The sequence below is a fragment of the Aptenodytes patagonicus genome, chromosome 8 (genome assembly GCF_965638725.1).
Source record: "Aptenodytes patagonicus chromosome 8, bAptPat1.pri.cur, whole genome shotgun sequence".
Taxonomy (NCBI): Eukaryota; Metazoa; Chordata; class Aves; order Sphenisciformes; family Spheniscidae; genus Aptenodytes; species Aptenodytes patagonicus.
In genome coordinates, this window is record NC_134956.1 from 13,311,216 (window position 1) to 13,334,764 (window position 23,549).

At 40.8% G+C, this 23,549-nt stretch overlaps 1 protein-coding gene across 1 annotated transcript in view; it reads right to left on the bottom strand.

Moving 5' to 3' along the window:
• Positions 1-4,079: 4,079 nt before the first annotated feature.
• UROC1 (urocanate hydratase 1) overlaps positions 4,080-23,549 on the bottom strand; it is a 45,526-nt gene continuing 26,056 nt past the window's right edge. Inside the window, exons 14-20 of the mRNA XM_076346416.1 lie at positions 22,257-22,378; positions 17,587-17,657; positions 16,533-16,631; positions 14,689-14,788; positions 11,721-11,802; positions 6,402-6,501; positions 4,080-4,327 (exon numbers count right to left, since the gene is read on the bottom strand). Coding sequence (XP_076202531.1) covers positions 4,187-4,327; positions 6,402-6,501; positions 11,721-11,802; positions 14,689-14,788; positions 16,533-16,631; positions 17,587-17,657; positions 22,257-22,378 — 715 coding nt within the window. The 3' untranslated portion in view covers positions 4,080-4,186. The remainder of the gene's footprint in view (positions 4,328-6,401; positions 6,502-11,720; positions 11,803-14,688; positions 14,789-16,532; positions 16,632-17,586; positions 17,658-22,256; positions 22,379-23,549) is intronic.

Consider the following 23,549-nt stretch of genomic DNA (forward strand, 5'->3'; position numbering starts at 1 on the left):
AAAATATCCTCTGCACCTTCAGTGGAAATATGAAAATAGCATTATGAACCAGCCTTGAGCGATGCAAATTTCCTGTTCCAAGCATGGCCGTGCCCCTCCATCACCCGAGACAGTCGGGCTCGCAGAAGAAGCGGACCTGAGTGAAGGAGGGCAATAAAGAGTGCTGCAGTGCTGTGCAGAGGGAACACGCTGTGAAGGAGGGAGGGGAAAAGGACAAACTGACAAGAAAGATTGAGGGTAGGAAAGAGGCTCTCAAATGACGTGCTGATGCTGAAGTCAGTTGAACCCAGGCAAAAACCCCCTATGAATTCAGCTAATGCATGAACCAGTTTTTTTCATTCTTGGGCAATACTTTCTTTGGGAGAATGTTCAGCTGCCTTCTGGCTCTCCAATACTTAAGGAAAAGGGAAAATTATCCTGTATTTGCCATGGAAATGACACGAGCCCCCTCCTGCTGTGGGACCGAGGAGCAGTCCCAGCAGATGGTGCTGTGATCCTTCCATTGGGCAAATTATTTCTCCTTTTTGCCGAGCATTTTTGCATCAAATCTCCACCGGCAAGGATGGGAGACCACTGGCCAGGCACACTCGGCTCCGGGGAAGCTGGTACTTCTTGTGGTAGAGCTGTAGGTACATCCAGAGCTCCACTGTGCACCTTCACAGCCATCTGTGCAGTCTGAAATCCCCCTTACCCCACTGCTGACCGTCACTGGGTCTGGGTCATTCCTGTTCTTGGCTGCCCCTAGCTACCCTGATCTTCCTAGGGAGGTTTTTGCAGTACCTTCCTTCATGTTCCTAGGAAAAGAAAGGTCTGCTCAGGAGTTTATTGCTTAACACATAGGTGCATCCCTGGTTGAAGGATGTCAAACCTGAAGGAGAAAAGAAAAAAGAATAAAAGAAAAATAAAATCAAGCTGCAAATCCCTTACATTTGCCACAGCCTGGAGAGATTCAACAAGACCCTAACTAGAAGAGCTAACAGCTCTCTCACATCACACACTTTATACCTTTAAAAACCACTGTAGTTACAGACATATGAGTGTCCTGCATGAATTATCCTTTGTCACCAAGCTCTTGCCTCTATCTGCAACCAGGCACAAGCTTTTCAGGACAAGTGTCTGCATTTTGAGGAAAGCATTAAGGTACTAGGATTCATAGGAAGGATGCTTCAGCCTGTGGCAAGCTTGAGACTTCACTACAGAAATTCGCTACCTCTATATCAACTGCCTGGATCTGATGCAGTGCCTACAGATGCATGGCTTGAAGACTGCTCTCCCTGTATTGGGTTTGTCCAGCAATGAGGTCAGCTACCTAAAAATGACATCAGCATCCCCACAGAACAATAGCCCATTCACAGTCCTAGCTTCTCTGCAAACAAGTAGAGAACAGATAAAATGAGGCTCAGCAGAGCTCAGAAAGGGAATCTTCACACTGGTCTTGTTTATGGTTTCTGTATGCTGGAAACCACCTGCTATTTCAACCCAGGCAGTAACAGGTTACTGTTTCCCTGTGCCTCCCCAAAGGTATTGCAAATCTCAGTTCACATTTGTTAAGTGCTTGAGAGATATGGTTAAAAGACCAAAGTAGATTTAAATGTATACACATAACTATATATACTTCATAATTAAACAACAGTGAGTACTCATAAATACGACCAACTGCTCATCAGTTCACTGCTTTTCTGTAACCCATTTTGCCTTACTCATGCTACCTAGTTAATAGACAAAGACTTTATAATCTGAACTTCAACTAGTAGCTCTTGAATTGTGCTCATACATTCCGGTTCTATGTCTCCCTACAAGTAGCCCGGAGTTATAAACTCCCAGGGACTTGAGTGGCATTCAACACGGGTGTACCTGCAAGGTTATGTCCCCTGGTCAGTAAAGCTATAAGGATGAAAACAAGGTTCCTTTTTTGTCTGGGATGTGAAGGTGAGCACACTGGCAGGTACCCCAGTACTAAACAATACAAAGATTAAGAGTTCATAATAAATATTTCTTCAATATTTTGTCTTTGGTGGATTTTCAACTCAGAATTACAACTCAGAATTAAGATGACTTATGGAGCAGCTCTACATTCCTTAGTACAGAAAAGCCAGTGTATTTTCTGGTTGTTCCTCATGACAAAACTAGTGCTTTTGGGCTATGAAGACTAGAGTGGTTTTGTACAATACCAAGATACTAACTTTGGACCCAGTCCAGTGTGGTTATTTATAATAGGTAATGCATAACATATGTCAAAGCAAAGGCTGTCAAATCTGGCTGACAACTAGTCACATCTCAATCGTATCACTTGGCAATATGGGTGGTTTTTTCCAGAATATATAGCAATTCCGATCAACTGCAGATCGCACTTCACAGAAGGTTCAGTTGCAAGCAGATGCCAGGCTCTCACTATTCATCTGGAGACATATACAGTACGTGAACAGAGTAAAGAACTGAGTTGTGATTCAAAATAAATGGTTTCCTTTACTTGGCACCAGAGGCAATACAGAGTTGCAGAGCGTGCTCACCTGGCAAGTACCACAGTTGTATGTGGTCTTGAGACCCCACAGTCCTGAGGACTGCAGCTCATCTGCAGCAGCCAAGGCAGGCTTACCTGTGTAACCCCTTTCCCTTCCAAGGGTTAACGGGTACAGTGCCAAGGAGACTGAGTGACAGACCAGATCAAGTCCAGTACCATGTGCACACTGGGGGAATGCTGATGCTCTGTGTTCATGTCTGAATGAGGCCCATGTGCAAGGGCCATGCTTAGCACGAGACATCATAGCTAAGAATTATTTTTGTACACACATATAGGTGTGTATGTAACATGTTTCTGTAAATATATATGTATGTATCCGTCAATGTGTATGTGTATAGGGAGCTCAAAGTAAGCCTCAACTTTTGATTCTGCATCACAGCTGATCAGAACAAAATACTTCAGTGAGTTACTGTTAATACAAATATAATAGTAGGTTCAGGGGCAAAATATGAGGTTTCTTTCAGTTGCGTCTAGGCACACTGGGTTGTGTGCCTTCCTAACTCTTCCTAGGAAGAAGGGAGAACAAAAAGACCTTTCTATCTCTATTTTACTTTATAATCAACTTCCATGTGAAGGAAGCCCACGCTGTCTTGTCTTTGGTGCTTAGTTCATTTCACATCAGTTGTGTTTATTTCAGAAAGAAAGTCTACATGATCATTTTGTTACAGGGCTTTACTAATTGCACCACTCACACCCAAATAGGTGAGTAGCCCACGTGTTTTCATTAAAAAGCAGCAGCCAGCCCTAAGGATCTAGATTTTCTGGAGGTTTCCATCCATTTAGACACTGCTCAAGTGCAATGGGTTTCTATAGAAGAACAAACTCATCCTTGTGAGGCAGCAAAGCGCACACAACAATCAGATTCAGCAGAATGGCACCATCTCAGACTGACACAGAATTTGGCTCACACTAATTTATCACGAGTTGTTCCATATTTTCCTGGCCTTGCTGTAAGATGTTTGGAAATGGTGTAGTACTTACTGCCCTCAGGCTCTTCCACCCACTTACCTGGCACTGCATTCTGTTCCTGCTTGTAGTGAAAATCTTGGATGAAAATTTGAGGGAAAAACACATGCAGACTAGCTGTGCTTAACCAGTTTCAGTTTATCGGTCACTTGCTATTGTGATCACCAAACACTTTTATGGCAATATAGAAAAGCTTGAGTCTAGCACATGTGATACCAGTACATCCTCCACCAGCTGAAGAGTAAGTTTGTTTACACATCCACATGTTTGGCTACTGGATTTCATGGCTCTTTGCTGATAGCAGCAGACTCTGAATTAGAATGAATAGTTCCAATTTCCGTTCCACATTTGATCTACCAGACCTAAGAGTCTCCTTAATTTAAGAATTATCACGAATAAGTGGATATTTTTTTTCATTTCATTTTCAGGGACAAAACTCCAGTTCCTTTCTTTACAATGAATAGTTTCTTATTGCAAACGTTTTTCCAAATATGTTAGCGAAAAGGTTATTCCTTACATCAGTGGACCTGTCACAGACAGATACAGGTTTGCCCCATTAACAAGTTAAAGGGGGAAAAAAAGAACTCACATGGAAGAGACATTTGCAAGGCTTTTATCATTTGGCCAGAGAGCAAAATAGGGTGTCAAAGAAGCAACTTCAAATGTATCTGCAAGGACAACGTTGCACTAGGAATACCACTAACGTTTCAGGGCTTGCTCCAAGATGTTCTCGTCCACCACCTTGTGAGGGAGAGTCACCTTCAATGTGGCATTCTCTTTCATTGCTTGACAGATCGTTTCATAAGCATAGTCATTACCCGACCAGCAGCGTCTGGCAACCTGTCAGACCAGAAAATCAATGGGTGCAAAAATCGTACATTTCTCTTGCCACATCCCTCTTACCCAATATTTGCGCAAACACTGGCACCCAATTTCATGACAACAAATCTTTCAACCCTCTGCCAGTTTCTAGTTTCCTTACTGATTTTGGAAGTAATTTTTATAATACCTACTTCATTTTTATGAGTAGTATTTGGATAGACTTGGTACATTTTCATGCAGAAACATAACATTGGACAGGTAACATTGGTAGAGTCAGATACTTTATAAAATTTACAAAATTCTCTCACTAAAGATATTTGTGCACTCCACCCCAGCTCTGTAAAACTAGCACTTGCTTTAGATAACAGTATCATTTAAGCAATTGGTGCTTTTGTAGTGGGATAAATATTTAAAAAGGAAAATGTCACTCAGTGCATTTTCAAACTATGAAATCAAGGAGCCAAATTCCCTGCCAGCACATAAGGATGAAATTCTATGGACAGCCAGGGAACTGGTAAACACCTCTTCTAACAGCAAAGCTCTGCGTTTTGATCTGTGTACAAGCAAGATTCCCCAGATGAAAAAAGTCAAGATTTGGCACAAAGGAAATAAGTCTTTCCCTCTATTCAATGCCTTACAAATCTCTTATGAATTGCAAATAAGTGTCTGAAATATTCAGACTCAAAAGTGTTCAAGAAAATACTTAGGTTCTAATTTAGCAAAATATTTAAGCATATGATTAATGTAAGCCTAATACGTTCCCAGGATCATAGCAATAACAGCTAGAAATGACCTTTCAAGTTAACAACTCAATTTCCCTGCCACTCACCTATGATTATTCCTGGCAGTATATTTTCAAGGGTACACTCCAGTTTCTTTCCAGTCTTGTATATAATATGGGTAGCATTCTCAGACTGTCCTTTTTCAACACGTGTCTGGAGGAGTGGGGCTTTTGCTTGCAGTAAATCAGAGCAGCAAAAGATTTATTGGGTTTTTAATAGGCTGTCTCTGATACGCAGTGCGTGTTAAGGGTTTGTCTTCATTACTCTAATCTACAAATTAATGTAATTGTCATCCTCTTTCTTCCTTAATAGTTTACTAATGTGTTATTTCAGATCTGAGACAGGGAGTACGTGCAAATTGTTCCTACTCTTCTACCCCCAGTCATGCCAGGTCTTATGGGGAGAAAAAAAAATGTTTAGGTCTAAGGCAAGAAAGAATTCTGCAATTCTCTTGAGAAGTAAAACAGAACAGATCATGTCAGCATTGGCAAAGAGCTCCCTCAATACATCAGGTCCTTGTGAGGTTTCGTGACTGAAATGCAACAGGTTTTGTCCTTTAATTGGACTATGCGTCACTATGTCCTGCTGATTAGGTTCCCTGCAAGTATTGAATCAAAACCTCTCTGTCACTTCAGAGGTGGGATCCTAGTCTTAAACCCAGACAGTTTGGGTCTGGGTTGGACACTAATGGAATGAAAAAACTCTAATAGTAGCAAGGGCTGGATGAGCTGGCACTTAAATGTCAAGCCTTTCAAGGTACCTAGATCTAGAAGTTAGAAATAGACAAGACTAAAGTTCATATAGCTGTCAATTGTATTATGTAGGCAAACAACGATGCCAATATGTCTAACAAAATTATCGTAAGCATGCTTCCCTTTCTCCTTAAAAAAATAACAAAACACAAACTGAGATACGTGGAAACTATTGGGCTTCAATATGTTGTAAGTGAGAGGGGATGGTCCTAACACTTTACACTAAGTTCCTTACCCAAGAATTATTCAGCCTCTTTTATTGACTTAAAGTCCTTTGAAGTTGGTTGGAGGAAAAAAAACAACCAAAAAAACCAACTTGTTGGCTCTATTGGAATCAGGCTCATAACCGCCCTTATTAGAAGCAGTGAATAGAATGAGTCACTCAGCCCATTAGGACTATTCCTGGGATACAAAGAGACAGATCCCAAAAACTGCCTGAGTGCTCATACTCCCATTCAGTTAAAAAGGATAGGAGCACTGGAACCTGAGTACCTAAATAAACGTATTCCCGGAGGCAGGAAGATATTAAAGTGAACATATATAATGAGTTTTGCTTACTCCATTGGAAACATCCCAGCTGAGCATCATCTTGGCCCGTTCTTCAGCCTCTGTGGACCCATCCAAAACCAGGCCAAATCCTCCATTGATCACTTCACCCCTAAAAAATATAAATGTAAGAGAGTAAATCAAAATAATTCAAACCAATCTCACAAAATTCACAGGAATTAATTTGTTCAGTTGCACTGCAAGAAGAAAGATGAGAACATAGAAACGGTGCTGAATAAGAGACACTATCAGTGACTTCTTATACTTACCAAAAAAAAAAGGGTAATTTAGCAGGGCAAAGGCCTGGTTCCCTGACCTGCAGCAAACCTATTCCACCTTTCTTGTAATGCCCAACTAGCAGTCAGTATCTACTCCAAGCAGGAGTGCCAAAAATTCAGCTTGCGCCACATCTCCTGAGGACTGCACACTGTACTGTGCAGTCTCTAGAAACAAGTAAAGAAAGTTTAGCACTTCTGATGGGCTGGAGAGTTACCTATCTCAGGGTATTTTTAAAGGTTAAGCCGTTCATGTTTGCTACACTAGAGCCTGCCATATAGATAGGATCATGAGGAGGACTGTGTACTTATTGAAGCAGATGGATCTATTTATATTCTCTCGGGACGAATGAGAGAGCATAAGTATTTTATTAAAAAAGCGTTAACCACCACTTAATGCACATCTGCCTCGATCATTTCAAAAACAGTCATTCATTTTATATGAGATACATAGACGTTTAAAGACATCAGTGCCAATTTTTCAGGAAGCAGACTTATTGGCAGAAGAACAACAGAAATACGTTAAAACTAACAGATTATACTTGGGAGAAATACCAGTCTGGTTTTAAAAGGACAGGGAAAACACGTAGAGCAAAACATCTTGTCTGGCCTACTCAAGTTCTTGTTTCGTTGCATATGGTGAACAGTGGTGGATGCAGTTGGATAGTTATCTGTTGCTGTAAATCTATGAGAGTTCTGGCATTATAACTCGGCATCAGCAATACCTGAGGGACAGGGCATATCATACAACACCACATGGTATGAGAGACTACTAATGGAGATCCCTGGAGGCAGGATTTTGTCCTCTGTGTTTTATAGTTAATATAATGAATAAGTTTTCATAGAATAACATCAGATATATCCATGAATCAGACAGGAGTTAGGTGTCTTCCAGTCCAGGGAGGAATTGTTCCTTACTGTATATTTTTCCAGCAGTAACTTGAGCTTCTCTGGAAATGGGGAAATGAGGCTACATTGGAGCCTCACAGACCTGAGATGATCTTCCTGAAAGCAGAACTCTCATTTTCATTGTAATGTTGTTACTTATGTGATGTTAATTCCCTTTCATTAGTTATACACACTACCTGTGTGCTAAGTAGGACCATATCACATAGCTGAGCAAGGAACTTAGAGCTCCAGATCTCACCAGCACGGTACCATTCTGTGAATTCCCTCCACTTTACCATTATTAGATATATCACTATTACAAATCCATTTTCTCTTGAAAGGCACAGTTTTCTTGAAACTGACAGTTCTCACAGCAGAATGTCAGTGAATGAATCAGTTTCTTATCTTTAACAGGAAAATTTGAAACAAAGTCATGTTTTCAAGTGAGATGTTTGACAAAATAAAATGTTTCTTTTTAATTTACAATGTCAACACTTTTCAGCCTGGAATTTAATTCCCAGGATCTTTTTACTGTGTGAAATCTTTCATTAGTTCTGCTCTTAGTCTCATTTTGGGATGAAAACAAACATCCAAACATCTGCATTTCTTGCAAATTCTACTTTTTGAATAGCTCATGTTGTTACTGTCTTCTTCAAAAGAGGGGACCAGACTGGATGACAATATTACAAATGTAATTATATCAAGACCAGGGCCAGTTACCTCACCGTACTCTGCTGCTTCTCTGCTACAGAGACCAAATTAGCACTTTTCTTTACTGTCAAAGTACCAAGCTAGAGTACACTTATGAATGTCAATGATGCCATTGCAATGTAACTGGGATCACAGCATGAGCACACTTCAAGACAGCCTATTGGCAATATCAGACAATAAGAAAACCAGACCTTTGGACCAGTGCTTTATAAAGATATTCCATACGGGAAGATGATGTTCTTTCAGTGGCAAAGATCCCCTCTGTGCACAGCATCCCAAAGAGCATCCTTTGAAGCTTAGGCATGAACAGTCAGTGTCTGATCTCACTTGCACTCCATAAATTTAGAGCCTCTCTCCATCGATTTCCATGGAGTTACTCCAGTGTAAATCAGAATCACTCATCAGAATCTGTCCTACTGTCTAAAAATCACTCATAAACTAAATGCCAATGTTTGTTAGGATGGATTTTCTAGCAAAACCTCTCACTTTTAAAGGGGAGCTCTCTGCCTTCATTAGCATTGGGTCACATTTTCAGGTAATTAAAGAAACATGTGGCATTTTGACCTAAGCTACCTCCTATAATTTCCAGATGTCTCCTTCTAAGGTGATCAAAGAAAACAAGGCCTCTCTCACAATCAAGATGTCACACTGTCAGCAGTCCAGTTCGATTCTTAAATTGCTTCTGCCTTTTTGTTACTACAGGTTACTCAGACTCTGTGCTAATATACATTCTCCTGCAAATAAACAGGCAGCAAGAAATGAATAACATTCATTTGCTGTAATTATAGTCAAGACTACGTTAATCTTAAGTCTCTCAAACAGCACATGTGATGCAGATTCCAGCTAAATAAATATTAATCCTGCTTTTTCTGTTTGTCCCACAAGGCTATAGCACAGAAAAATCAAAGCAGGTAAAAGGCACTTCTCTAGTCTCATATGGAAAACATGGCAGATCTGTTAGCGGTTCCAGGCAAGCCCAGCCTCTGCAGGGAGGACTGGTAGCTGAACACAGTGCAATTGCCATTTCTGAACTCCCTGAACAGAAACTTGCCAAAGACAACTTGATTTCTCTCTAATCATGTGCATATTTGTTTATAAATATATATATAAGCTTCCGCGTGCACTTTCACATTTCCAAATCAGCTGATGACAAGAAGATTTTATCAGCCACATGGAGATTTCTTTATGGCAGTTAGCTGAATTTTTAGCTCTCCAGAGAAAAAGAAAAACAGGGTCCTAAAACCTAAAGGCATCTGTCTCTTCCAGGCAAAGAAAGTAATTTGTTATGGTTGGGGGTTGGTTTTGCTTCTTTTACCACCTTTAAATTATTCCTCTCTTTCTCCTTAGAAGGCAAAGGAGTGCAGCACTTAACTAGCCAAGGTGGTGCCGTGATTAGTTAAGCCGAGCAGAACCACCTGTCATACCATGGCTTTCGGGGGCTCTCCAGACCACGGCATCTAACGACACAACATTGTTACCACATCTGAGTCTCAGCATGGTGGCTTATTAAGGCTCATGCAGAGACAGGCCTAATTTTCAGGCTCTGCATTCTTCACTGAAGCACAGTAATTTAATCACAGAGGGCTATGACTGCTCCCAAGAACAAGGTGAGCAGATACTGTTCCACAATGACAAGCCACTAAGCAGCCATAGGAAATGTCAAAAAGGATAACCAAACCCAGTTTTTCCATCGACATTTTGATTTCAGTGAATAGCCATGCACTAATTTTCTGATGTATTACATAAATGACAGCACCTCTGCTCTGCCTTGGGGAAGAGCTTCTTTCTAATGATGGAACTCCACTTAAGAAACAACTAAAACAACTGAAATTGCAGTGTGGCCAGTGCCAGTTTTCCAGAAGTAAGGGCAGTCTCGCCATTCAGCCAATCTCTCTTTGAAATGCTCAGAAGGTTAGAAACGTGCAGGAGGGACTGGCCTTACAGAGACCAGAGAGAGATAGGGAATATGATCATTTGTATCCTTTGAATTAAACATCGTCGATGCACAGAACATTTGTGGCATAAGCAATTATTTTAGCAATTCTAATAATTATCAATCATAAAAATATTCCAAATATTTTGCACAACATGTAGTGGAAAGTTATTTTCTTTGCTTGTATTTCATAAGCAGATATTTTAAAAGGTTAAACTCAGCTAAGGCCATTCAGACAGATCTAGTCTGCTGCTATCTCTGGAGTCTGAGATGACCAGAGTAAGCAGATACTCGGGTATGTAATTTCAATTCAGAATTATGGAAGTTCTGAATAAAATCCTGGCCACAGTGGGTGTTATCTCTGAAGTCCGTAAAGCCAGATTTTCACTCCATGTGTCTAAGCCCTCAGAAAGCCTTCTTATCGCACTGTTCAATTTTGCTCTCATGTACCTTCTATTCAGAAGTTACTTCACTGAAATCAAAGGAGTTAGAGTACAGGAGAGGGAATTCTCCATCTGACTTGAAGGGATATTTTCTAGATCCAGATCATCTGATGAGTAATAATAAATTATCAAATGTCTCTGAGGATAACATCTGCTACAAGTTCTTTGGCTTACTGTTGTTGGCATATTCCAGAGCTGGATGGAACAGGGAAGTGGGAGGGTTCACTACAGCATTTAATAGAGGGTTGCCCCCCTTTTGGCTGGCAACACCACAAAATGAAGACATGACTGTAAATGGGAGAGGCTTTGCTGGACTATGCTGGAAAGAACAAACCAGAACTAAAGACTCTGCAGTGTGGCCAGGCTCTCCTTTTCCCTAAACCTCTGCCAAACCAGAGTAACCTTTTAGTGGCACATGAAGGAGATTAATTTCCCTCTCCATACGAAATATTTCTCTCATTCTGCATCTCATTTTAGATATTTCTTAGTTCTGCATCTTATGTGAAGAAGGAGGTGCTTAATCAAGTCCTTACTTGGCTGTGGTCTTTTATCCTACCATGCACAAGCAAGGGGAGAAAGAAGACTGGGGGGTTTGCTGGCACCTGAGCTGTTTTGTATCAATAACCCCTCGTTGCACTTTAGCACATGGGCATTTATATTGGGGTCCTAAGGTCACAGATTTAAACACAGCTTAAGGGGAAACCTAAACATAATCCATCCACTAACACTCTAGCTGTGCATGTGTGAAGACAACTTTGGAAGTAGGATCTGTTCAAAAAGACCACGGCAGACTGTCCTTGTTTGGCAAATTAAGTTCTCCAAACTGTGCTGTGGCCAATGTCCAAAACACTTTTTCTAGACATATGGGCATTAATTAAAAAAGCCTCATACAACACCACACTTTACCTTATAATACATCCTCGTCTCCAAACCCATCCTTCCCATGATCATGACATTGTACTAATCCAGTAATACACACATCTTTTCTGCAGTTCCCCTCCTGTCTCTCCTCCCCACACGCATACACAGCAGTGGTAACAGGATTCGGAGCCCAGCTTTAGAAACATAAACAAGTTCTTACCAGCCAACTCCACCACCATTGTGCAGTGCAACCCAGGTCGCTCCTCTGAATGCATCTCCTACAAAATTTTGTACCGCCATGTCTAGGAGGAGAGGAAAGGTGTTATGGCTCTGACATGCTGCATTCGGTTTTTTGTTGTGCTGCTCACTCATTCCACTAACACCTTGATTTTGGCTGCGTGAAGGCAGTGTTGGAGGCAGGGTTTACTCACAGCTTCTCTCACAGGTATAACACTGGACATCTCATTCTTGGGAGGAACAGGCAAGAGAGATTTTCCTCCCACTCTTTGCCCCTACACTGGAGGAAGCAAATGCCAACTTCACACTGTGGTTTGTGAGGACCCTGGCACTTTCTGCATTTGTGATCCAATTCAAGCAGTTGAAGAACCTACCGCTCCTCAGCTGGGAGATACCTCCTCAGGGTGGAGAGACATACAATCCTCTACTTTGGGATGTCTCAGTCATGGAAGAACAGGCTGGACACATGCATGTGAAGGGTTTCAAAATGGGGGGGACACCTGGAAAACTACACACACCTTGCAGTTCTCAGAAGCCTGAATTATTTTCAGGTCAGACTGCAGAGTTAATTCAGCCCTGTGCAGAAAGCCAGTCTAAAGCTAAGGAGTTGCATTTTGGGAACACAGTTGGGATGAAAGTGATATTGGCCCCAATTCTTTGGACATGGGGGAATTTTACCCTGAACATGAACTGCTGAAATCACACAGGAAGTTTCTTTTTTAAAAAAAAATGAAGAAAAATAACTTTGCAGACAAATGTCATTTGACTAATGCCAAATGTGTGATTTCTACTGAAATGTTCACTAGAATTTTGTATGTTCACTACAATTTGTGCTACAGGATATAACCAGAGAGACAGAAAGAGGTACACACAGAGGATAACAGGGTAAAATTTACTGAAAACATTTGTCCAGATTTAATTCAGGACAGATTTAATAGCTCATTTGCTGTGCTTTTAACAGCAAAAAATAAGAGACAAACAGCAATATCCCCACCAGACACATTTGCAGACCCACAGTTGTTACATGTCTGATGGAAAAATGAGTTTACTTGAGCACTAATCTATGTGAAACCCTGTCAAAAGCCCCATTATAGCATCTTTTATCTGGCATTATGTCACTTTAATAACCCAATTATCATAATTACAGTGCTGTCAAGAGGGAATGGAAGAGATTAAAATCCCCATATTCTAAAAATGTACAGATTTCTTCCTCAGCCACTAGCGTGATAGGAGCGGATGTTGGACAAGGAGCATGGCAAGTGGACTAACAATGTAATAATGTGCTGCTCCTTGGCTTCGATAAAGGTCACTAACTGTGCAAATGTCTGTGCTGAACTACACTTTGCCGAGCAGTGATGACCCATGTTTGCCAAGGATCAGACTGAGGCACTTACTGCAAAACAAAATAAGACAGGCAAACACTCTGGAAAATTCCTGTGTGCTAGAGAGGAGCCAACTTCAACTGAACCAGCTCAAATGTGGTGTTAAAACAACGGGAAAGAAGGGAGAGAGGAAGACCTAAGATGTTCTTTTATTACCTCCAGAGGTTCATCTGGTAAAACAGGGTTAGGCCTAGTTTCAAAGACCAGTGAAATCAGTGGTCAACAGGCTTTAGATAAGCCCTTGGAGAAGGCAAATTGTTCAAGTAAATCATGAAATGCAAAGAAAACACATCACATGACGAGCAGTGGGGTTTCGCAAGCCTTGTTTCTATTGCCCTCTTCTGAGGGCACTGCCTGAGGTTTACTTATCTTAAGCCCTTTGGTGGAGATACTACTTTGGATTGCTGTTCTTTGTGCAGCTGCACCATTTTCTCACAGCTTGTCAGAACCAAACATTATTCGAGGCATCTATCCATCTGGCCTATTAGAACTAGCCAACATACTCAAGAAGTGTTGAAGTGGGGCAGGTAGACACAGCTAAAAGCCTCATTTCATCAGGAAAGCCAGTTAAGATAGCAGGGAACTTTTCTCCTTAAAACTGAGCCATAATTTAGTTCTATTATGAATTCCCATAATGGAAGTAATTCAATATGCTCAGCTACCTCTATCATAATTTCTCCTTCTACAGCAGTTTGTATCCTCCAATCTCAAGCCACTTTGCGATTGTCAGTTCATGACATGTGGAAACACTACTGGGCTAAAGCTATTATCATAATTTCCACTTTATGGATGGAAAATTGAGGAAGATTTAGGTTAAAAATTGCTTAGTGCTTCACTCTTTTTTTTCAGGTCTCCAATCTGATGTTTCTTGGGTTTATTTTTCTAAAGCACCATTTCACAAACTTTAAAGCAGAGTCTGGTTAGCTCAGGTCAGGTATGCAGAATTAAAAGCTCCTTTTGTATAGCAAACCTACATGATTTGCCCATAGTCACACTGTAAGTGAGCAACAAGGCTTGGAGTCTAATCCAGAACGCCTGACTTCCATTCTTATGCTTTTACTATCAAAGTATGTTCCCTTATGACCAGAAAAGTTCCTTTCAGAAACTCCAGACTGTTTTCTTGAGTCCTCAGGCAATGAAATGAATGCAGCTGTGAATCTTTTTGCTTTAAGCAAAATACTATTATAGACCTGATTTTGATCTTGTGGATCCCAAGAAAATACAGCTGTAATTCTGCTCAGATCACCTCTTTGAAACAGTGAAGTGCAAAATTAAAATCAAACAGAAGATACAGTCCTCTGAGATAGACTGCTCTCCATTTACATTCAGGTAAATCTGATGCATCTTCATTGAATTTTCAGCATTGTTCTGGACCTCTCCTATTTAACTAGCTCCACATTCATGTCTGTATCACTATTAAATCCCACAAAGCTTCTCAGGAAATCTGATTAACTGGGATTAAAGGGTTAAACAAAAACATTTTAAAAATGTTGCATAAAAAACCCTATTTCTCTTTAAAAGCAATTTCCTTGTTTGCCCGGACGGACAAGCCTCAGCTGCTCTGCTGACCTGCACAAAAGGCTGATCCATCATAAATGTTTGACGTTTCTCTGTAAGGACTGTCGGTCCCACTCACATCGTGGTGATCTCGGCTGAGGACTACCGGAGCCTGCAAAAAGCCAAGGACAAGAAAATGGAATCCTTCATGGAGTGTCAATACTACCGAGGATCATCATTTGCTGAATTCACTTCTGTCTTAAGTCATTTCAAACCTCAGCTTTGTCCCCTCTCCTAAACCCCCTGAAACACCTTCTCTACCTGCTGTTATTTATTATAAAACAGTTGTTCACATACTGTTCATGAAAGCCACCATCCTTTCATAACTAAGAACAAGAGCTTGTTTTTATGCCAATGACATCCTGAAAGGAGGGCAGGGAGAAGAGGGGAAGCAGTATGGTTATTTCATCTGAGCATTTCTTTGCTGAAATTTCGAAGACATTTCAGTATACAAAAATCTTCATTCAAAAATAGTTCTTGTTTGCTGTTGAAAATGAAAACTAACAGTAAGAATTTTTACACTTTTTCATTCTTTTGGAAGACTTCAAGACTAAAAATAGGTTAGCAATGAAAATCAGGGATTTCATAGAGCTCAACAAGTCTATTCTTGATCTGGAATTCAATTGACAGCATAAATCTAGATCAGCTTGCAGATCCTGATTATCATTTGCCATGCACAGGGTTTATATAAGAATAATTCACTCTTGGCATGGTGTGGTCTGGAATTAGTTGGCTCTGTTTTATGCTGCCAGTGAATTAGAAAATCATTGAAAATAGACATGAGCACCCAGCTTGCGAGAGGAGGAACAGAGATTTGCAGAAACAAAAAAAGGACGCAACAAAATCTGAAGGGCCTGGGAGTCTGACCTTGTCAGTCATAGCTCCAAGGGAGTGCTCTGTCTGGTCAGGTTTATTTTTTAAGACTAGCTTGCAGTGACGTTCATTTTGAATCCTGAGAAGGTCAACAGCATTTGAAATATTTTAACAAACATTTTCTGAGTAACAAAAACCAGACCTTTTCTAGCTAGAATCTATTCTAAGTTTTACTTGAGTTTGCCCCTTTAAAAAGGCTAATTGTAATTCAGCTGTAAAAGAGATGGAAATGAATGAGTGAACATGCCTTGGTCTGATGCTGTGGTACACACAGCAAGTAATGGGTATAATTACTGAGTGGTGCCTTCAGGATTTTGGTCCCCCAGGATGTCACATTGTACATCTACCTACAATACTCATGAAGAACTTAAAATCCCTATACAATCTTGCCCATAGTATGTACTGTTACCACCACCACATATGGTCAGTGGGATTTTACTCAGATGAGTAAGATATTACTCATTGTGCACTAGAGTGGCAGCATCAAGCCTAACAATTTTCTTCATTCAGATATGCAATGCAAATGAATATTGACTGCAGAGCTGGCTGTAGCCATAATATGGCTGAGAGTGAGGGACAGAGGGTAAGAAGCACTGGGCAGTGGCACAGTCTCTTGTTACTTTTAATGTTTGGGGCACTGCTAAGGAGTTACAGTCCCTGCCTTGTGTTTTCAGCAAATCACAGCATGATATGTTGTGCTTGTAGATGCCCAAATAGAAAATAAGGCAGATTCCAACCATGAAATAAAAGGTAGCATATTTCAGAGAGTTTCTAAACCAGTCTCTCTTCTATTACGTAGCGCAATACTGGTGACAGGCAGAGACAAGGCCTGAGCTCTAACACATACTAACAGAATACTGGTCCCATGTAAACGGCAGGCACTTCTGTTCTCACTGGTTGAAGCCTTCTCCTTTCCTACCTGCCACCCCAGTCTCAGATATTAAACACAATTACCAGACCATATCGAGACAAAATAGACGAACCTTAATCCTTCCTTCGGAAATCGCTCGATTAATAGCCACAGCTATAGACACACGACCCCTCTGATCAGAATATAAGATTCTAGCTTGAGAGCCAACAACCTGGAAAATAAAAATGCCAGAGCGATAAGGTTCTCTGTGCAACTGGCTTATCTTCAGGCCCCAGATAAACGGAGTCACAGGATTGACCCCTTCTGTAGGAGAAAGTGCAGATTATTTCTTCGTCAACACCCAGCTTCCAGAAAAAAGAAATTAAAATCCCTCTTTGAACTGAGTTTTATCTCCACTCACACAATCAGTGAGATGTATGTCTGTATTCAGCTGCTACTGTCCAATAAATCCCACTTTTTAAATCAACCTGATTGCTAGGCTATAATCCCCCATCAACAAATCCCTTATCAACAGCGGAGAAGCAGAGGTTTGGAACTGGCGATGGTGGGCTGGAAGGGAAGAGAAATATGGAGACAAAGAATGGCAAAGAACATCTGTCCTGCACAGCTATGCTCCTCTCCAGCTTTTACCCCACAGACCAATCTGGATTCCAGATGAGAGCACATATGAGCCCTACAGTGTTACTGGTTAGCTTCACGGTGAGAGCCTGCCCTAGAAGAACAAAGGATGCTTCACTGGCATCCTGCTTCCCACAATGCAAAAGGATGGCAATTCTTTGGCCTCATCACCTGTTTTGAAAAGGGTACTGGGAACTGCAGACTTGAAGAGGTTGGGCCAAAGCCATACCAAGAAGGACATTCTGAATAGTGCTCTGAAAGAAAGGTAGTTACAAATGAGGTGGATGGTGAATCATTGATGAGTTTCACTCCAGATATAAGACTAGCTATTGCTGGATTATTTGAACATTTCCAGATGAGGAACTGAAGGGAAAGAACTGCTTTAGCTCACCCTAAAACCTTGCTGCGGAGAGAGGTTTAAGTTATCAGCCCTGGGAGTTACAGCCATTGTTTTCATTCATGCCCATTCCTGCTTTTCACTCCAACATTCACAAACTGCATTCTGGACCAGGAGTGGTCACATGTGCTGAAGGAGGTTGTGCACTTACCAAGCTGTGCCTGCCAGCTTCCCGAATCCAGCGGATGTTGTCATGGTACTGCTGCTTCACAGATGTGCTCGCTTGCAAGAGAAAGCAAGAAAGAAGAGAGGTTTTGAGAATGAATGCAATATGCTCTAAATTTAATTTAATTCATCTGACAGCACTAGGAAGTCAAATTCTACTGTCAGATACAAGCACGCATATAGGAAATGCTATATAGAATCCATTGTGCAGCTGATGCAATAACTGGTACCATATATTTAGAGGAAGGTATGAGATGTCACCTAGGAGGCAGCTGGAATGATAACTCCCATTGAGATCTTTAGCAAACTAAATTAAACCTTGAAATATGGGTTACATGTTCATTTTTGTTCACCTGGCTTGCTGCCTACTAAATGCCCAATCTCTTTCTGAGACTTTGCTAAATTAGTAGTTTTAGCAAACTCCATGACATTGGGTGCTACAGTCCAGTATTGCATCAAGTAGTAAATAACTCCTTTGAGTCAGCCAGCAGAAATTCTCAGAAGCAGCTGGCAATACATACTTGAGGATAAGTTACACCAATGCTGGGATATAGATTTATAGCACAGCAGTTGCTCTGTACTAAATGGCCCACATGAATGTTTTTATCCCAAGATAAAACCGAGGTCTCTCATCCTACAAACTGAGGTATGTTGCCTTGCATTACTACGGAGCACAAACTGCACAAAAAAAAACTTATTATGGAGTAGCTACTTTATGTGTAAATCCACCCTACACCTTGGTTAGATATATATGTTGTTATCTAAGAAGAGAATTATATATAATGGTTTTATATTCTCCAGCTTCTCCTCTCATTTATATCTGTGCCATTCCATCTCAATCAGCCAAACCAAAGAGGAGTAAGAATAAAGATATTTGAAGTGAAAGACAGTGAAATATGGCACATATCAGTCAGATACATGGTGACCTCAGTACCATCAGCTGCCTCCGTAGGCATGGTACCATCTGTAGCAAATGAGTAACAAAAGGGAGAGGGAGTATGGAATGGGACAGAAGCATTGTCTTACTGTCTTAATTTTGGGGGCTTTTACAGTTATGCCTTTCCACGCAGGCTGAATGTGAGCTCAGATGAGGTCACAATGGCTGAAGAAGTTACTGCCTGTAGGCTCTTTCTCTATGGGCTAAGCTATGTCACATTACCTTGTCCTGAGAGACATGGTCAGCTACCAGGGCTCAGCTGGCATGTGGGAACATGCTAAGCCACAGTGACTTGCTCATGCATTAGAGCTTCAAGTTATAATCATTTCTGCAGATGCCAAGATAGCATGTTCCCCATCACTTTCCAGCTCTCACTCATTTTCAAGTCAAATTATAATGTACGTGTAACTTCACAGAATCATAGAATACCATATTGGAAGGGACCTCAAGGATCATCTAGTCCAACCTTTCTTGGCAAAAGCACGGTCTAGACAAGATGGCCCAGCACCCTGTCCAGCTGAATCTTAAATCTGAAATTTATGTTTGAAAGTCAAACTGGACAAACTGCACATTGCAAACTTGAAATTGTCCCTGGTAACTGAGGAGAGTGTTTAAGACTACTGTCTTTCCACTAGGCAATATGTCAGCATATATGCATAGTAAAACGAGAAAAAGGAAAGAGGAAAAGGCAAGATACTCATATCTAATCCAGGTTAAACACATCGTTAAAGGGAAATGTAAAATATGCTCATTCCTGCAGAGGCAGGCCTTCCATACAGAGAGTTTTAATGATCCTAAAAAGACCTGTCAGTGCTTTAGGGGTTGGCTCCAAGTCATAGCTTCTAAACTCTGCAATGAGGATTAACATGTCAGCTCTTAGCTTCACAGGGAGTGAAAGAGGAAACATCTGCTAGTGCTGTCCTAGGAGGTTTATGCTGCTATTAAGGAAATATCTTCTAGAAGGTAATGGGTAGTATTCACTTAGGTTATTATAGATATTTAATGAGAGTTTACAGGAGTTGCTCTAGAAAACTGAATAGAGAATTAGTTCCTTTCTATCATTTTTATAAGCTAACTCAGAGAGCACTTACCATATTTTATAATTCACAGTGCACAGACTTATAGAAAAGATCTTACTGTCTGTTAATTCTATAGAACATATCCAGAAGAGAAGCCAGATGAGAATACTGGCTACAAGGACATATCTCAACACAGCACATCTGTCCCTCCCAGCCAGCTCCAATAAACAGTCATATTCTGTCCTAAACTGTGGTGTGTCCAAAGTTGGATTTCCTCAGTTATGCCTGGGGAAGTGAAGACCCCTCCCTTTTATTTAGCCTTACTTCCTGCAAATGAAAAAAATCTTACAGCTCTTTCTAGAAAGACCTTAACTTTAGATTAGCTCCGTTTGCTAAACTGCTACCCCCATTTCCCCACCCCAACAGGAATACATTTTGAAGTCAGGCAAGCTGCTGGTATTTCATAGGCCTTTGTACTTATTTAGGGTTTAAAAGATACTAGAAAGCATTGTGTACTCAGAGGAACAGTCCTCATCAACACAGAGATTGGCTCCCTTTGCTCTTGGGAGATTTGTACTGTTGTTATGCATCAGCTCAGCCTTCAAACTACCACAGAGGTCATAAATCCGAGTTACACTCCAATCATCAGTGCTGCATCTCTTGCGCAAAGGCTAAATTAAAAGCTTGGGTACCTTAGGAGTGGAAACAGATAATAAAACTACATAGGACTTTTTCTACAGTTTGTGAGGTTTAAGCGCAAAAATTCATCTGCACAAAAGGAGAAGAATGTTTAACATTGGACTCAAGGCCAGGTCAAAAGTTTAGACTTGGAATGCAACAGACTTCAGCTCTGTGGAGCTTTCATTCAGCCATCATAAAAGATTCTTTTATAAAATTCAAAGGTAGGTTCAGATTTTAGATGTATGTGTGTGTGTGAGGATATCCAGACTCTGGAATTTGGTCCAAGCCCAGGTCCCATAGGGAGTGGACAGCAAGTGGAATACTCAAGAACGTGAATCCATTTTCTGGCCAAATTCTGTTTTCATTTCTCTTTGAAATCCTATTCCCATTGTCCTGCCAAATTCAACAGCAAATCCAATAATAGCTTAATCCAATAGCCTTTAAGCCTGTTTTCACCTGTTGGGATTTTTTAAATGTCATTTTTCATTTAAATTAAGAATATCATGCAGGAGTTCAATGCTTTTTGTCTGTGGAAGAGACTTCTCTCCCCATCTTTACATTACCATCTATATAAACACCCATATACTATTGTACACACAGTAACTGATTCATTTCCTAGTCTTGCAATGCAAACCATCCAAAGGTCATGCATCAGTTCAATCCTGAGAGAAGATAACTGGAGATTGCAGTACATGGCAGAAAAATTACTGCAAATTTTTGAAGATAGATCCAGCACTATAGTATTGGATTTCACCCTCCTTTCAATTAAGCTGAAGGACCAGGTTTAAAACCATGAAAGTTTCAATAGACATAGAACAGGGGAGGCACTTCTGGGCCATTGCATTAAAAATACCTCATGCTCCAGTGCTATTTCTTTAAGATGATTCTTAAGTAAAGTTGAATAGACAGAGCTAAGGACCTTGCAGAGTCAGACCCACTCTATCAGTAATTCACCTCTTGGGAGGAAGGTGAAGCTGGACACCAGCCTTACATTATAGGAAAACAGTAGTTTTGTTTCAAATGAGACACATATCTGAATGCGGTATATCCTTTTCAGAAATACCACCCTAGATCCTTGCGATGCTACCTGTTCCGGAACAAATAGGAGAGCATTCAAGATCTTCACACTTCTATTGATATCTCAATTATGTCTTTCATGAAAGAAGCAACAAATATTTCAATATTACCAGATAAAAATATTATGCTCTCCTCCCCATAAAATATGCTTTGGCTTTGTGATCTGTTTCCTTCTGATCCCTTCCTTGATTCTGAGAAGCACAAAGCTCCACTCTCTCAAAACGGAAGAGCTGAGGACTTCAGTGCTAGGGGACAATGACACTTAAGTCTGAGTCTGCTGTCCAGCTACTTTCAGGGATATGGAAGAGTGAAACACAGTGTATGTAATTCCTAGATACTAGAGTAGCATACAAAGCCATCCAGAGATATTCCAGATTGGTTCCACCAGTGACTAGAAACAGCTGTCAATTTATTAACAAATGACAAAAAAGAAAGACCTCAAAATTGTAATCACAAATAAATGACACTGGATGGAGCACCACACCCATGAAACCTGGGTTTCCTGCCACTGATCTGCTTGCTAGCCTCTTAAAAACCTCCCTAGATTCCCATGCCTCATTCACCTGTGAGACAGAGGCAAAGCAACTTGACTCCTTAAAAAAAACTCTTGGAGACCTATCGATGAAAGATACTGTTTGCCTTAAAGTTTCAAGGTGACAAGGTGCAGGAAAATCTGTAACAAATGAAAAGAAATGCTCTTAGCCAAAATTGCAACAATAGCTTTGGGATCAATAACCTCTCTACATGGTGTTTTTATGTTTTACCTACTGGTTACATTCCTTATAGGGGTTTGGAGAACAGCGAGATTTCCTGCCCCTGTGGAACAGGCAAAAGAGTGCTTTCTACAGTTTCAGCCAAAAGCTATCACACATTGTACAATTCTCAGTTTCCTTTTCTCCCCAAAAGCACCCCCAGTGATGGGGGCATGGGATGGTGTCTTACCTCCCTGACGTATAGAGTCTTCCAGCACAGACATGGCAATTGAGTCAGTGGTAGCAAGATCCTGTGGGTCACCTGAGGTACAAACCCAGCGGAATGGCCCAAATCCCAGGGAAAAAATGTCCCTGGGAAGAGAACATGTTTCATTAAGAGATAGTTGAAATTCTTTCCTTATTTATCCTGGCTGGTAGCAGTGCTTTTCTTTCATTAGCTAGAGACAGAAGAATTTGAAATATTTTCAATGAACTAATCTAAACAGAAGCATCAGGGACCATTAATTGAGAAATTAAACAGTGCTGTTTCATGCAGCCATTGACTGGTGTATAAAAATACAGTCAGGCCAGAATTTTTATAGGAATGTTCGGCAGTTCAATCAAACAAGTGCATCATGAGATGAATTGCAATTTTTCTTTTGTTTCAAGAAATACATTCTCTCTGCTGCCTGGTGTTTTCGTCCTTAACCCAGGCTAACTCTGAGTGCATCTACACTATCAGACAAGTGTAGGTTCTGAACAAGTGCCTGAGTCCAGACTCATTTGCTGTCCACATTGTTTACACACGACAGTAAGACACACTTCAGTTGAGTTCCAGAAGAAGAGTTCTAATCTGGTTGGTGCCTTACTCTATGTTCAAGCTCTTATCCACATGATATAGGTAAGCTAAGCATGAGTCAGAGGCAAAAGGTGTTATAAACCCAGTCCCTCAACAGATCTCCTGAGCTCAGCTTTTTCTACAAGCAGTATGCACAGCTTGGGTAAGAGGTACAGTCGGCGATATGGGCAGAAGAATGTCCTATTTCAGATGTGCTTTTAACTTCAATGTAGACATAGGCTTTGATGATTTGGAATTGAGCTCTACTGCTCCGAAGAGACAAGCTCTTCATTTTTAGCACCTAGAAGTGAAGTTGCACATAGTTACAGTCTGAGGCTGTGACTTGGCTATTCCCTTGAGTAAAACTGCTTAAGGAAAATTGATGCAACAAAAGGGAAAATGCAGTATTCATGTAAAGGAGTGAAGAGTTTTGATTTGGCCATGCTTTAGCTTACTGTTTGCACATCTGGTGTCTGCTTTCATAAGACCTTTTAATTCTAAAAAGGATAAAGCTTTACACCAAATTATCAAGACATGTCCTTTCAGGACAAAATATTAGCAGTAACTCTGCTGTCAGAGTTTACTTCTGTTAATCACATACAGCATGTCCCTCTGGGTCTTTCTCCTGTACACAGGAAAATGCAAGGAGTAATTCTAAGGAAGCCAACAGAAAACATGAGTATGATGCTTACAGCCAACAGGACA